The sequence below is a fragment of the Vicugna pacos genome, chromosome 14, assembly GCF_048564905.1.
Source record: "Vicugna pacos chromosome 14, VicPac4, whole genome shotgun sequence".
NCBI classification, from domain to species: Eukaryota; Metazoa; Chordata; class Mammalia; order Artiodactyla; family Camelidae; genus Vicugna; species Vicugna pacos.
In genome coordinates, this window is record NC_133000.1 from 17,259,597 (window position 1) to 17,276,113 (window position 16,517).

Below are 16,517 nucleotides of genomic sequence, written 5' to 3' on the forward strand. Positions count from 1 at the left end.
AATAGTAAAATGGTAGGACTATTCTTCCATCCAAATGGGGAAGTGCAACAACCCAAAAGCTGGGCTCTGGCACTCCCAACAAAAAGCAAAAGAAAACAAGATTTAGTAACATTTAGGAAAATAATTCCCAGGGGGAGGGGTCCTTTCTTAATGAATTGCTTTCACTTTGGCTTTTACTCACATCATGATAACAGATTTTAAAAACGTACATTATTTTTATAATAAAATATATTTTTACTACAGTAAAATATATATAACACTTACCATTTTAATCATTTTTTAAAGAATACAATTCAGTGGCATTTAGTACATTTGCAATAATATGCAACTGTTACTGCTATCCATCTCCAGAACTTTCTTATCATCCCAAACAGAAACTCTGTCCCCAGGAAACAATCCCTCCCCCAGGACCTGGTAACCTCTATTCTATTTTCTGTGTCCATGAATTTGCTTACTCTAGCTTACTTGTGGAAATGGAATCATATAAATCTGGGGTTTCGTGGATTTTTTAAAGGTGGCTATCTTTCAGACAGACAGACAGAAGGGAAAAAAACGGAGACAAGCCAAATGCAGCTTCCCTTGGCTCTTCTACTCTGTGGCACGGTCCTGGCTGCCCTCCCATGCAGGATGCTCCCTCCTTCCCTGGACGCCTGCATGGCAATGATGCCACTGGGCTCCTCACAGCTCTTCATGCCGTACATCTCAGCTCATATCCTTCCTGTTTTGTACAAAGACTAATTTCCCCTTTGCTGGCTCTGTCAGCTGAGCTCAAAAGCAGGGTCGCATCTCTGCTCCTGGCACAAATCACTTCTTATGAAGCCTGGCTGGGTTTGGGCGGGCAGCTGCCAGGCTTCGAGTCTCCTACATGGCTGTCCTGGCCACAGTGGAGCTTTGTGTGTGACCAACGGGTGCTGGGCGTTCGCCCCACTGCCTGAAGTGGTGGGTTGTTCCTGACACTTAATCTCACTGCACTTGAGTCCCAGGGCCTGGGGGCCACTGTGACCTGGAAGATGAACTTCCCCATGAAAAAGAGAACTCGCCTCTGATTTTCCTGCGAGGTTCTTGGTTTGTAATTATCTGTGACCTTCTCTGAACTGGCCAATTGATTAGATCGTCTTGGAAAGCCTATCCCTCAGCATGTAGTGCCTGAGACAGTCTACTTGCAGATCCCTGGGGGGACAGAGCAGATTTCCAGTGAGTTTTCCTAATTTGAAAAAAATCTGTCCTTTAAGTTTCTTAGTTCTAGAGATGCTCTTCCAGAATGTGGGTCTCCTTTGTCTGTGACTAGATGTGGAATGAATAGTCAGATTTATAGGGTGCCCCACACAACAGTGCACAGGCCAGCCTGTTTCCCTCTTCACCTGTTGGTAAAGGTAATTTCAAAGCAGCTTCAGAGGAAACTGACCAAACCTTACCATCTTGGTCCAAAATCTCCTCGTCTCCCTATGAGAATACTTTTCTTGCCTTGGACTATGTCCAGCCTACCACCTACTCAGTATGTCTTTTATGTTTTTGATTTTTTTGTTTGTTTGTTTTTGATTAGCAGAATCTCTGATTTACTTTGCAAGACATTTGCCCTTGCTTTAAACTTCTTTCTCTCGGCTTCCCCTCCTCTTTTAAATATTCCTGAAAAAGGCTTTGGCTTGGCCCCTTCATTTCGTTATTCTTCTGTGTCTTGTCCATGACATGGTGGAAACTGGACATGGGGTTTCATATTAGATACATGGGGTTTCATGTTAGATACATCCTGACTGTGCTACATCCCAGCTGTGTGACCTTGGGCAAGTAATTGAACCTCTCTAAGCCACAGATCCCTCCTCTGTGAAATGGAAACACATTATTTGTTATTCTCAGGGATGTGGATAGCATTGCTGGAAATAGGAAAAGTACCTGGCATATAGCGGAGACTTGACAAAATTTAGCACCCATCCCGTACCCTTTTCTTTCTTGATTTAGTTTAATGTAAGCCCATCCCAGTTGGCCTTCAACAGACTTGAATTCCTAAGACAGAACCCCCAATGTCCAGAGGTCTTTCGGGTCAAAGCTAGTCTAGACTCCACACAGGCTGCTCCCAACCGAAGCGGATACTGACAGCTGGTATTCACGTAGCTGCGTGATGCTGGCTCACTGAGACCTTTATCTGTCGAAGGTGCCGCCCCTTAACTCCTCCACGCTGCGCTGGGTCAAGGAGGTGGGTATTTCAGAGAGACGCCGGGCATATAAAGGCCAAAATGCCTGTGACATGGTTCCACAACCTGAAAGTGATAAAGGATAAAGCCAAGGAACCAAAGGGAGTGCGATGCGGGTCAGGCTTGACAGAGCAGAAGGACCTCTTCTGAGCAAGCCAGGACCAGCTCCCCTGCGTGTCGTTCCCGGGGCCGGTAACTGGGGGATTCTTCCCCCAGGAGACGTGAGGGCGCTGCTGGAGCGCGCTGAAGCTCCCTAGGGGCCGCGGGACTGCGTGCCCTCAGCTGTACTGTCAGGGCTTAGGTTTCAATTTGTGAGAACTTTCTGTATTGGTTGGCAGCTTCTCCCCAGCCTCCACCCCGATCTGCGCGATCGGCGCGCTCTCCGCGGCACAGCGGTGATGGGATTCCAGGCCCTGGCCGCAAGAGGACGAGGTGAGGGTTAGGTTGGACGAATGCTGACAGTGGCGCCCTCGGAGTGGGGTTCCGCGGGGAGCAGCCCGCTGAGGTCAGAAAGCCTCGGTTCTCCCTTCGGGTAAGTTGCAGGGCCCCGCTGGGCCCACTGATTTCAGTGCAGACCTTAATTCGAATTACTAGGGAAGATCAGCTTTTCAGGCAACTGTACTGATGCTAAAAACCGCTGCTTGGGGCTGTGGGGTTGGGGTTGGGCCAGGTCTGTGTTTACCTCATTTCGACCCCTGAAAGCGCGGTTCCATCTGGGTCCCCAGCGAGGGCAGGGAGGGATTTCCAGAGGGAACCGGGAGGGAGGAGAGCACAGCTGCTCCTGAGGTCCCCAGCTCGCATCGCCCGGGGCCTGAGGTCAGGGGCTGGGGGGGGGGGCGGTACCGGGAGGGGTCCCGAGTTCCTTCCCGTTTGCGCCCTCGGTGTCTCCTTGAGAGCAGCAGGCCGGGAGCAGCGCTTCGCCTCCCTGGTGAGCTTCTTGGATTGCGGCAGGAGCCCCGGATTTTCTTTTTCTTTTTCTTTTTTTTGGAGGGGTGAGGGTTGGGGATGGCGGCGTCAGGGCGCCGCTTCCCCCTCCTCTCTCCCTATCTCGGCCGCTGTGGGGCGCAGTGACCTTGCAACGCTGCCGCGAGCAGAGCCGGCGAGTAGCGGACCTAGTTTTCCAGCGCTTGGGGGAGCGGAGCGGGGCGGGGCTGGGGGTTGGGGGCGGGGTGCCAGAGCTGCGGGAGGTGGGGGGATAGGGGGAGGCAGCTAGACGGGGAGTAGCGGGAGGGACGCCAGAGAGGCATACGCGGAGCGGAGACTGGCGGGGGAACCCCAAGGTTGGTCAAGGCAGTGCCGAGTCTCCTGGGAGAAGGTAGGAGGGGGCTCCTCAGCAGGGGTGGCCGATTTTTATGGAGTTGACTTGCAAGGTGGTTGGGGGCGGGGGCAACCCTGTACCCATCTTGGGTCCAGAGGGGCGCAGAAGAGGGACCTCAAGGCACTTTTATGCAGGACGACTCTTAGCACAAAGCCTTCGTTCTGCGCGGTCCTGGGCGCTGGGTTCCGGACTGGTGGCTTTTCTCGGTTCCGCAGAAGCGCACACACAGATGGCGAAGGCCAGCGCAGAACCACCTCCCCAACACTCCCAAAGCTGGTGGCAAACAAAGTTTTGCTGCTGAACCGCGCTAGCGAGCGTGAAACCGCAGCACATTGTTTGGTCCAAGCGCCAGATGTGGAATCCACCTGCTGAGATTGCAGCTGGGAAAGCGGATGCTGCATTTCACCCCCACGCCGCCTGCCCATGACCGCGTGGGAGGCTCACTATCCTGTGAAATTGATGCTGTCAGCTTGGAGAATGTGGAGAAACTTCAGAAGCGGGGTTATTTAGCCTTAATGGAAATGAGGGCTCAAAGGAAAGGGGATATTCAAGACCTGTCCTGTGATATTCCAGTGGAATTTGGGAGGATCTTTGAATCGAAGATGTTCAGGGAAAACGCAAAGGACTGAGGGTCATTTGCAAACTTGGGTTTCTTAGATCCTGTCCTGAGGTCGAATGGCAGTGAGGTCTTGGCAAGTCAGGACATCTTGCTGAACTTCAGTTTGCTTGTGTGAGAAGTAGGCTAGTTCTTGTCCCACCTCACTGGGTGGTTTGGAAGATAACTAGAGGGAGGGTAGTGTTTTGAAAAGTGTAAAATGCGGTTTCCACAAATTAAGCTATCACCATATTGCTCCCCACACCTCCTTCCTGGCCACCAACAGAACTTTGTATCTGAGTCAAGACAGGAAATTCAGGGCAGTGCTGAAGTTTTCCTGGTTACCCATGCAGACGGGCAAGATGAGTCTGTTTCTCAACCTCTTGTCGCAATTCCTCTTCACCACACAGTCACCCTGAAACTGCCCATCGCAGCGTGACATCAGGGGACAGGATTTTTCCTTTTTCATCACATTCTTTAGGGCACATACAAAGAAAGGGAGGGGAGGGAGATGTTAGGAGAATTGATAAAAGCTGAGTCGTGGCAGCTGGGGGGTTAGATTTAATTGGACATGTTCTTCAGGAGACCATTTAACTCTGGATATATTGTCAACTTTCTGAAGTTAGAGTTCTTGTTTTCTGACATGGGGACAATTCTATCAGAGCCAAGAATTAACACCTAAGAATAAGCATTGTAATTTGAATAGTCTTTAGCGGAAGATAAGTAAAGAGCTCCGGAACATCTTCCCACACAAATCAGAGCACATAATAATAGCAGGGACAAATTTGAATAGTTTCTCTTATTACTAAATTTAGATTCATAATTCTAATATGGAAAGGAGAAATTCACATGGTTGGTTGATAACTTTTAAAATCTAGGCAGTTCTTTTTAGATAAGCATGTCCAGCCTTCCAGAGATTATAAACATGAGCAGTACTAGTGCCTGTATGTCATATCATATCTTTTCAAGGTACTAAATAAGATCTCTGATTGGCTTTTCCATTTTAATTAAAAGGAATTGAAATATGACTCAGAGGTTGGGAAATAAAACTAGACTGTTTTACACTGAACTGGAAGTCTTTATAAAATAACACTGATGTGATAATAAAGCTAACTTTACTTTTATAGACTTCTGTGTGCCAGACTGAGATTTGCACGTTACAATTCATTTAGTTCTCACAATAATTTGTAAAAAAAATGAAGCACAGAGAGGTTAAGTGCCTTGTCCAAGGTCACACAGCTAGTAAGTGAGTAATTTCTCTCAAATTGGCATAAAACTTCTATTTGATTGGTACTCTTGTGTTTTTTTCTTTACTTCTACACTGGGTTTTATCCCACACATCCAGACTGAGGACATGGAGCAGGGATCCAGGACCCTGAGCTTGTCACTGAATCGCCATGTGGTCTTTACTTCCTTTAGCTGCAAGAGTAGACTGACAGATGTGATTTGCCCAATAATTGTGTTTGAAAGTTGTTTTAAAAAATTATGTAGTTCTGTTCTTGGATCCTTAGCATTACATTTATTAAAAGAGATAAGTGCAAAGTAGACCTCTAAGTTTTTCTGGCAGGTATCATTGAATAGCACCCATGGCCAGCACGTGCTTTTCTCTAGTTGATTTCAGATGATGAAAACTGGAGGGTGGCAGGAATTTTTTTATTCCTTACATTCCTCTACTTTCTTTTATTCCAGCAAGCTATAGTGGCTCAGAAAACAATGGAGTCCTGAAAATATATGTAAGCTTCCCTATTCTCTCTTGCATTATTTGGAAACTGTTCTTAGAAGACAGTTTCTGGCCTAGCCACTTTATTTACTTATTTTGGATTCCTTAAAAATTAAAAAAATTTTACAGTTTTTAAAGGCTACTTTCCATTTACAGTACTACAAAATATTGGCTATATTCCCTGTGTTGTACAATAAATACATCCTTAAGCCTATCTTACACCCAATAGTTTATACCTCTCATTCCCCTACCCGTTATTGCCCACCCCTCCCCCCAACTGGAACCACTAGTTCTCTAGTCTGTGGGTCTGCTTCTTTTTTTTATTATATTCACTACTAATTTGTTGTACTTTTTAGATTCCACATATAAGCAATATCATACAGTGTTTATCTTTGTCTGACTTAATTCACTTAGCATAATGTCCTCCAAGCCTGTCCATGTTCCTGCAAATGGCAAGATTTTATTCTTTTTCATGACTGGGTAATATTTCAGTGTGTATGTGTGTACACACATACATACCACATCTTTATCTGTTCATCTGTTGGTGGGCATTTGGGTTGCTTCCATGTCTTGGCTGTTGTAAATAGTGCTGCTATGAACATTGGGGTGCATGTGTCTTTTTAAATTAGTGCTTTTGTTGTTTTTGGATATATACCTAGGAATGGAATTGCTGGGTCATATGGTAGGTCTATTTTTAGTTTTTTGAGAAACCTAGGATGCCCACTTTAAATCTAATAGGTGAGGAAAATTGAACTTCTATATATGTTTATTGTTTGGGTATTTTAAACAATATGATTCAATTGTCAAGGCATTTGAACTGTCCAATGACCTATATAAAAGCTTTTTTTTTCTCTTCTGGTTTCTCACCCTTACTTTACTTTGGTCTCTATGGAGGTTTGGGCTGAGGGAGGTAAGCATGTCAGTGTTACTGACCTTGCCGGGCTCACAGCAGCCCTTTCATGCTTGGTGAATTTTGATGTCCTGGAGAGACGTTTGAACAGTGAGATTTAAGGGTCTTCCCTTCCCCTCTGTGCTGTTGTGGGTAAGAAAGTCGACCTGGAAGCAACAGTGCCTGGGTGTGAAACGCTCCGCTGACCCATGGTGCCTCGTTTCTCACCTGTAAAATAAAAATAGTGCTGTTATATGTACCTCATAGGGTGTTAGGAGGATGGAGTGTGTGTTTGTGTGTGTGTGTGTGTGTGTAGAGAGCTTAGAACAGTGTCAGGCACACAGTAGATGCCATGTAAGTGTTGGTAATGAACTGATGATGATGGGTAAGATACCAGAAGATGAGTGCTACAGGAAAAAATAGAGCAGTAAATGGGGATAGTGGAAACCTGCAGGGATGCAGTTTTAAAAAGGATAATGGGGAAAGCCTCCATCCGGAGGTAAATTTGAGTAAATGTGGGGGTGGGTAGAGAAGTAGAGGAGGGTGTAGGGGTGCAGAGGCGGTGGGTAAGGAGGTCAGAGAGGTAACTGAGGGACACCCTGACAGACAAAGCAAATGCTGAAGGTTGTTGTTTTTAACTTGGGCATTCTCTTTTGGAAAATTTCAAACGTACAAGTAGAGAGAACAGGACACGTCCCCTTCTCCCACCTTCAGCAACGGTCAGCCTGGCCAGTTGTGTTTCGTCCACATCCCCCACTGGCACTTCCCACTGTATCATTTTAAAGCAAATTCAACAAATTCTATCAATTATTTCTAAATCCTTCTGTATATATTTCTAAAAGGTAGGCACTTAACCAAACATGACCACGATGCTTAACCTGACTGTGTTTCCCATCTGTAAATCAGGCCTAGCAGACCCTCCCTTGCAATACTTGTGTCCAGATACAGGTGAACGCCTGCGGCCCGCAGTGTGGGGTCTGGCAAGTGGTGCCCAGTTACTCAGCCATCTCGCTGGTGATGCTGTCTTTGCTGGCCCTTGGGGTTTGTTCTTTTTCTCGATAGTTCAGTCGTGGCATCTTCACCTCCACTTACTCTCTCCCTTCTCCGTACCTACTTTGGGCCCATTTATTCAGTACGCCCTTTATCTGCTCTCTGTTGATGCTTTTAACTTTCAGTGCCTTTGTTCACAGCCGACTGACAGCTTTGCTCTTTAGATCCCTGTAGCCCATGAAATACCAGGGCTCTCTAGTCTCCCCAGACCTTCCCGAAGGGAGTCGGATACTTGTCCCATTTTGTTTTTTTCGACAGCGTTATTGAGATTGAGATGGAATTCACACACCGTACAAGTCACCCATTTAAAGTGCACAATCCCGTGGCTTCAGTATATTTGCAGACAGGCACTGGCACTACCGCAGTTGGTTTGAGAACAATTACAGCCTCAAAAAAAGATACCACCTGGACCTTTTAGCTCTCACCCCCATCTTCCCATCCCCCAAAGCAACTCCTAATCTTCTTTCTGTCCCTGTGGCTTTGCCTGTTCTGGATAATCCATAAATAAATAGAGGTGAAATGTCTTTTGTCCCTGGCTTCTTTCACTTAGTATGATGTTGTCAGGGCTCATCCACATTGTGGCATGTGTTAGTGCTTCACTTCTCACTGTGGCTGGATAACATTCCACTGTATGGCCATAGCACACTTGGCTTGAGCGCTCCTCAGTTGATGGACATTTGGGTTGCTTCCACTTCTTAGCTGTTACGAATAACACCGCCATGAACATCTGTGCATGGATAGAAATAGCCAATCACTGTGTAGTGTAACAGGAACTAATGTGGTGTTGTAGGTCAATTATACTTCCAAAAAAACCAAGCAAACTCATAGAAAAAGAGATCAGATTTGTGGTTATCAGAGGTGGGGGGTGGGAAATTAGGGGAGGGGGAATTGGATAAAGGCAGTCAAAAGGCACAAACTTCTAGTTAAAAGATAGATAAGTGCTAGGGATGTGAGGTGCAACATGATGAATACAGTTAACACTGCTGTATGTTATCTGTGAAAGTTGTTAAGAGTAAATCCTGAGTTCTCATCACAAGAAAAAACTTTTTTCTCTAATTTTGTACCTATATGAGACGATGCAGTAAACCTATTGTGCTAATCACTTCGTGATGTATGTAAATCAAATCATTATGCTGCGCACTTTATACAGTGCTCTATGTCAGTTATATCGCAGTTTAAAAAATATTCACGTACAAGATTTCACGGTAACATACACTTTCATTTCTCTTGGGTTTATAGCCAGGAGTGGAATTGTTTGTTCAAATGGTAACTGGATGTCAAACCATTTGAGGAACTGCCAGAATGTTTTCTCATATGGCTCCCCATTTTATTTTGCCCAAATATGGAAATCTAGCCATCTTTCAAGTACAGGTACCTGCCCTTACTTTGGGTAAATTTTTGTATTAATATTTTTTCTAAGTCTTATTTAGTTATCTTTTTTGGTTTGTTATTGGTTTTTTAATGTATTTTTTAAAACATTTTTTTTAAAGTAGAACATGACATGAGCAGTGGTCCGCAAAGTGGAACGGGATGACTCCTTGGAAAATAAGAACAAAATGCTATTTTCAATTATGCTTTATAATTACATAATGTATTAGAATAGCTGTGCATATGTAAGGTTTATAAATAAATAGTCCTATATTAGAGATGTACGTGCAAAGATTTTTTTTTTCACAAATAGGAAATTGTAATCATAAAATTCTGGGGACAACTGTTCAAAGGGCATGGAATCGAATATATATAGCTGAGTAGTTCTTAATCCCACATTTTGTGACAAATTGAAGGGGAAATTCTTAAAATTAGTTTGCTAATGAAATTGGAAATATCCTGCTAATTTTAGCCCAAGTGGAACATGTAAATACCAGGGGAAGGAGGTTTGGATCAGGTGCTGCGCTTTTGTTTTTGTTGAACTTCTGCTGATTACTAATGGTGAGACTTGGGGCAAATCCCCTCACGGTCTTCATTTCAGTTGCCAAATTGGCCTCATAACACCTGAAATATCGGAAGTTATCATTATGCAGAGTGAGAGTAGTAAGTGTGACATAAGCAGTGACCACAGGAAGTTAGTCATCTGTGCATCTTGGGCAACCTTACAGTTTCCTTAGGCAAATATCTGGTGTTCCTTGATCTTTGCCCTGGTTGGGTCTTCCTCTTCTCACCCCACCCTGCTTTCTGTCCTTCCTCTGTGTTCTCGACAACAGACCTTCAAAATTAAGGGTCATTGCCAAAGGTTAAATTGGTCAGAGAGGAGCCATGTGACGCCACCAGCCACCATCGCAATGTGGCACGGTTTCCTTCCTAGTGCTTTTGGTGTGAGAACACGGTGTTCAGCACATGCTGCAGCGGAGATGTGCAGCTGTCTGAAAACTGCAGTTTACTCCAATTCCTGGCCACTGTCGTGGAAGCTATGGAGTTGCATTATTGGGCGTCTTAATGGTTTCTGTGTGACATGTGATAGCTTAACTCTGTAGATATCCTTGGGGGAATGTGACCTTTGATTAAAGTCAAAACATGAGGGGAAGTAGAGACAGAAAGATGGAAAGAGGTTCTGGGGAACTGTGTTAACCAAACAGCCCACACGCTATGGTTATGGACCATTTCACGCACTGCTTGCTTTTGTCTCTTACTGGGCATGCTCAGTAAGACACCATAAAATTGAGAGAAATGAATTTGCCCTTTACCCTCAACTCTTGTGATTTCTATTCTCTAACATTCTTTATTCCAAGGAAATGGTTGGCAGACATTCTAGGTCATGATCTCCAATGTCATCTACAAGATGATGTCTAATCTTGACTTCCTTTCCTGGACAACAGAAATAATCAGCCTAACCATGCTTAGGCACTATTGGCTAGTTTGTTCATTCTTTCATTCATACAATCAAAGAATATATTTATTGAGCACCTATTATGTGCCCCATCTAGATACTGGGGACAGAGCAGTGATCAGAATAAATTTTTAAAAAATTGCTCTCAGAGATTTTACATTCTAATGAGTATTAGTCATTGAGGATAAATAAAATGGGGACTAGATAGAGCTAAGGAGTAAGGAGGAAAAACTAGACTTGGGGAGGGGAGAAGAACTGTTGGGGAGCCGTTTTTTACCGGGTGAGCAGGGGGCGTGTCACTAAGACAGTGACATTAAAGGTGAGTCTTTTCTCTGATGTTCCCTGATATGTCTTCTAGTACTCGGTAGTGCTGAGGCAGAGAAAGTCATAAATCCTAAACTTGACACGCTTGTGCCTGTTCATGGAGTATCTTCAAGACTGTTAGGGGTATTCGGAGCTAAAGCTGTTCATCTACTGTCAGAGTGCTGGCTGCTTATGGTCTGCAAGACTTTCGTGAGGTCGCTACGGAGGTCGTGGTGGCTCATGCCCAGCTGATCATCCATCCGCCCCTCCTGTAAAGATTGCGTTTGCCAGGTGCAAAGACACTGTGGCTCTGCAGTGGCCCTGATGGTGCAGTCATTCGCAATGGGACCAGTGACCGCGCTGGGCAGGGACCTTCCAGAATGAATGGGGGTGGGGGGAGTCCTGGAGTCCCTGCGTTGTCTTGGGCCTTTGCTGCTGCACGTATGTTAACTAGTAGTCTGGCCTGTGCTTACCCTCAATAGGATAGTCTCAATAGAAATGACGGTAATTTTTGTAGCTGGATTTCTCTTCCTTTAAAATGTGTTTAGAAATTGATTTTATTTTTGCAACTAAGCATCTCTTATTGAGAGGAGCTCATTTATGATGGTGGGAAGGGCTTGAGAAGATGCCTAGCTAGCACTTCTCAGGTTCATGTTACTCATTGCCTGCCAGCACCCAAAATGTCTGAATGTGTGTTTAGGCACTACCTCCCCTCCCCCAGAATGTAAGCTGCCAGAGGGCTTATATATATCAGGAAGTGAGAGCTAGTGTGATGAAAATGAAGCAAGGTGATGTGATAAGGAGTAACCAGGGAACTACTTTAAGAGAGGTAGTTAGGAAAGACTTCTTTGAGGAAGTAATTCATAAACCCAGGCGTGCATAAAACGGGAAGGAGCCAGACGTGCGGTCATTTGGGGGAAGAGCGTTCCAGGCGGAGGGCTGAGAACAGGGCCGATAGGGTGGGCAGGAGCTTGTAGGACCCAGGAGCTTGCTGTGTGGTCGGGACTTAGGGAAAGTGGACCCACGAGAGAGGTCTGCAGGACAGGATCGTGTCACGCCTTAAGGACAAGGTAAGGATTTTGGATTTTATTCCAGATTTGATGGGAAGCTATGATGGCGAGGCTGGGAGTGGATTAGAAGAATGACATCTGATTTAGGTCTATAAAAGATGTCTCTGACTAACTTGATAATAAATGGATAAGAGCAGAAGCAGAGAGACCATTGGGAAGATGGCCAGAGGTCTAGGTGGGAGAAGATGGTGACTTAGGCTCAGGTGGCGGCTCTAGATAGAGGCTTGCGGATGGGTAACGAGGGGGAGCTGGGGAAGGTGGGATCAGCGATGACTCTTAGGTTTGGAGCCTCAGCAACTGGGAAGTATGTCCCCTGAGATGGGGAAACCAGGAAGGAGTAGGTCTGGGGGGAAAAGTCAGTGTATGTTTTGGATATATCAGGCTGTGATACCCCGCCTCCCCAGACAAATGTCAAACAGTAAGGTCTGCTCGCCAGGAGGTCACGGGAGGTCAGAAATAGATCCATGCAGGAGCTGCCTGTATACATAATGATGATCTTAGCCTCTGAACTTTGTGAGAACCAGAGTCAGACTCCCTGCTGTGAGCCTGCGGACCCCACCCTTCCTCTAGGCTGAATGCCAAAGGGACTGCCTCAACCTCTGGGCCCGCCCCTTGCTGACCTGGCTTTGGCTGTTAAAGGTTGCTTTAAGCTTTACAATGTGAAGGACACTGGGAGGACATTAGAAAGACACACATGCCGAGCCTGTAGGTGCAGTGATGAGAGTGCTTCTTCTTTGTGCAGCTCTCAACCTTTCAATCATTACCTAACTTACTAAAGCTAAAAACTGAGCTTAAAAGTGAGCGGACCATTTTAAAGACAGAGTCTAGATTCATAGTGTGTTCTTTAGACAGTATAAGCTAAGCATTGACTTATATTACTATTATAAGTAAGTATTATAAGCTCATGTAAATTTATACAAAACAAATTTTTTCGCATTTTTGTTGTTCTCAGTTTTACATGCCACCTGTCTACTTTATTGAAATACAAACACAAACTGAATAAAAATAAGAAACTATGAAAATGCGTCTTGACTTCCAGATGGTATTCCCATTTTGGGTTTGACGTTTAATTTTACTGGAATGATGCATGGATGTTTTACATTTTTACCTGTTTTTTATCAGCAGTATTCTTATACAACTTTATCATTGTATGAAAATAATTATTTTTATGCTTTGAAACCTCTTTCCTATACCAATGTCATATCCCTTAAGTTTGCTGCAAGTTTTATGGCTGGTTCATTTATTAATTTTTTACTTTTAAATCCAAGTGGGATTTACTGTGTAGTACAGGGCTGGGTACAAACTTTTATTTCTTGTTTCTTTGCTTCCTCAAAGGAATTTCGAGTTAAAAATATGATTGAGCCCTTGTTTATCTTGAATGATTCTTGCTCCCTGCAGGTAAACTTCCCAGCCCTCCACCCTGTCACGTGGTGAGTTCAAGGTCCGAATCCAGTAGGACAGCAGGATTCACACCAGCCCCGAGCCTAGAAGATGGTATCACAGTTTGCGGGCTGCCGGGACTCTCCAGAGGACCCCTGGGAAGGGGTCAGCGATGATCCTGGTGACACTGATGGTTCGCCCAGCCTCCTGGACACTGACCACGCCTCTTGCCAATCAGACATCAGGTTCACGAGGCACAGGGCTGCCTGGATTAACCCCCAGTGTGTGCAGCTGCAGGATCTGCCCGGCCAGGTGCTAGCGGTGGGAGACAGTGAGAGCCACGTTGTGGGGGACGCCGCCTCTCCCCGGGGCCCTTCACTGTTGTCTGCAGGGGACTCCCTGGTGGAGACATCACTGCTGAAGGGCACTGCGGACTCCACGGGCAGCTGCTCTGCCCAGGGCTCAGGAGAGAAGAGCAGGGACTTCTCTCTTACCTCAGCGGGAGAGCGGGCAGTGCTCCCAGGACGCGGTCCTCGGACATCTCTGTTCACAAGCCCCAAGATTTTGGCCGCTTCCCCAGGTCCTGAGGCCGACAGTGCTTTTTTCAAGCCTTCCCACCTGACAGCTCCCGCTGATGAAGGTAACTCTAGTAGGGACTTCCCTCCCTCCTCTCCTGTCTGTTCTCACGCTTGCTTTGTATGAGTCCAAAGCCAAGTTTCCTCATGAGAACAAAGGTCACAGGTTTCCGCCTTGACCTCAAGGCAGGGCATTAGCTCAGTTAATACTGTCTCCGGCCAGGCCACCTGGAAGGCTTCCTGTCCTCCATGGACTGCAGGGAAATGTCATGTTAGCTCCACTTGATTGAGAATGAGTGTCACCTGGCATCTTGGGGCAAGTGTGTGCCCTCCGCAACTTGCAGCTCATTAAGCTGTGTGCCAGGGAGAGCACTGGAGGTGTCTGCATTCAGGTGCTGGTAGAAGGTGGTCCAGACGGGGTGGGCTGCATTTCACAGCCGTGCTGACGTCAGAGAGGAACTCGCCTCCCCTGTTAGGTTTACCTGGACAGTGTATGACTAGAAAAATAGTAAGATTTAAAAACACAATTCTTCCAGACACTGGACAAAATTAAACTAAAACCAGGGTTCCCATTGCTACGAGGTAACGCACATATTCCTAAAGTACTCAAAGTTCTATGAGATAATCCATGCCAAAGGCTATTGAGTCAACAAATTAGCTCTTACTGTTATAATTTATGGCACACTTCGTTTATTTTTAAGTATCCATTATGTTGTAGCACGCTTTGTATCGATTTATGTTTTTGTTGGAATCCTAGTTCAAAGGGTCAGCGAAATTTTTTTTCCTTTTGAAACAGTTTTAAAAGCTGCCTGAAAATGTGTGTGTGTGTGTGTGTGTATTTCTCACTTACAGGAACTAGTCCTCCCCCTTTCCTAAAATAGGGGGTTTATTTTTTCCATTGGAAACTTGAAAAGTCAAGGATGGTGACAATCCTTAACATTATTTGTAGTTTAAGAACACCCGATTTTGGACAATCTTTCAATGGGCTAATTTTGAGATAAGAACCAAATTTAAGCAAGATGACAGTCTGATTACAGGACTTTTTTCTATCTTTTAGCTCACCTTCACGGATAGTTCTCAGGAAAAGAGTAATTTTTAAATTTAGTGGTTACAAAGTGAGAGATTATTCTCTCCTACTAGATTGTCTCCCAGGGAGAGTGAGGAAGACACAGAGAAAAGGGAAGCCCTCTCACCCACAGACCACCACTACCACAAGTTATAAAGTGACCAAGGATGATCCTTAGCACCTAGTGTACCCCTGTGCCAAATCATTTCTTTTTTTCCTGTACCGGAAGTGGTTCTGCAATTTAACATTATCTTGTAGCTTTGCCTTTCTCCCGGAAAGAAAACAGGTACCCCAGCCCCTTTGACCAAAAACAGAGACTCCCAGCAAAGTACCTTTAAAAATCACTCTGTTGTTTGAGAGTGTCTCTTAGACTTGCTAAGGGGATTCATTCTATGGGATTAAGAAGAAATCCTGAGTGATCTGGTTCTTTCTTTGGTGTGGGGCAGCGATGGGGAGGTCAGGCATTTGCCACTAGGACCCAGGATTCTCCTGGAAGTGTTGTATCTCAAGTGACAACAGCAGGGTTTTCCTTTCCTCGATGGCATGAGTTGGACAGACACCTGAGTCTGTCAGCATCTCCTGAGGCTGCAAGAACCAATTCCACAGCTCCTTTTGTTCGCTTAGGATCTGCACGTTTACAGAGTGCTTTCATGTTCCTTATCACCTTCAGTTTCCTCACAAGATAAATTATCCCAGTTTCAGGGATGAGGAAATTTTACTGCAGAGGTGCAGCCAGTGCACCGAGAGCTAGAGCTGGAATCCACTGTCTGGTTCTTCTCTGTGCTTTTTCCCCTCTCCTCAGGGTCCTGAAACTGCGACCTGCAGCCAAATCCAGCCAGACTCCTGATTTTACAGATAAAGCTGTGTTTGTTTTGTCTACAGCTGCTTTCTCAGAACAGTGGCAGAACCAACTCATTGCAACAGACCCTCAGACCCTACGATATTTACTACCTAGTCCTTTTCAGAAAAAGTTTGCCCACCCCAGACGGCTTCTGAAGCTGAGAGGTCCAAACAGAACAGTGGGGTCCCTGAGGACGAGGCAGGGGGTGTGAGGGATCCTGCTGCCTCTCTGTCTGCCACCCTGAGACCTTTAAAACCATTAAGACACCAGCAGCAGTTCGTTCTGACTCATTAGGCTGGGACAGCAGCACTTAGGGATCTCACAGAAATGTCTTGCCTTCCATGCCGCAATAAGGCATCCCGTGACAGACGTCGTTTTGCCTTGGTGGTGTTCACTGCCAGTAATCGAGCGGCTTCGAGGTGCAGAATGGATGAGTCAGCCAAATACACCCTCTGCAGTAGCTTCTTGTTTTTGGCTGGAGGAAGATCATTTTGGAGAAGCAGTGCTGGCCTTTTTCAGATAGATTTTGTTTCTGTAAACAGGAAGTTTGGGGTCAATCACAGTGAGCTGGGGGAGTGATTCAATAATCTCATGGCCCTGCTTCCAGATTGTTCGTTCTCACCCTCCATGATCCTCTTGTCTTCCTACCCACTTTGCCTCGTTGGTCTCCTCCCTCCCAGTGCTTGCCGCTGCCTCC

General features: G+C 45.6%; 1 protein-coding gene across 2 annotated transcripts in view; it reads left to right on the forward strand.

Moving 5' to 3' along the window:
• Nucleotides 1-2,575: 2,575 nt before the first annotated feature.
• RUBCNL (rubicon like autophagy enhancer) overlaps nucleotides 2,576-16,517 on the forward strand; it is a 32,129-nt gene continuing 18,187 nt past the window's right edge. The window contains exons 1-2 of one of the 2 annotated variants that reach the window (XM_015243715.3): nucleotides 2,576-2,721; nucleotides 13,357-13,978. In XM_015243715.3, the coding sequence (XP_015099201.2) occupies nucleotides 13,450-13,978 (529 nt within the window). In that variant the 5' untranslated portion in view covers nucleotides 2,576-2,721; nucleotides 13,357-13,449. Of the gene's footprint in view, nucleotides 2,722-3,416; nucleotides 3,505-13,356; nucleotides 13,979-16,517 lie in introns of those variants that run through there. The other variant, XM_015243716.3, reaches the window with a different exon arrangement.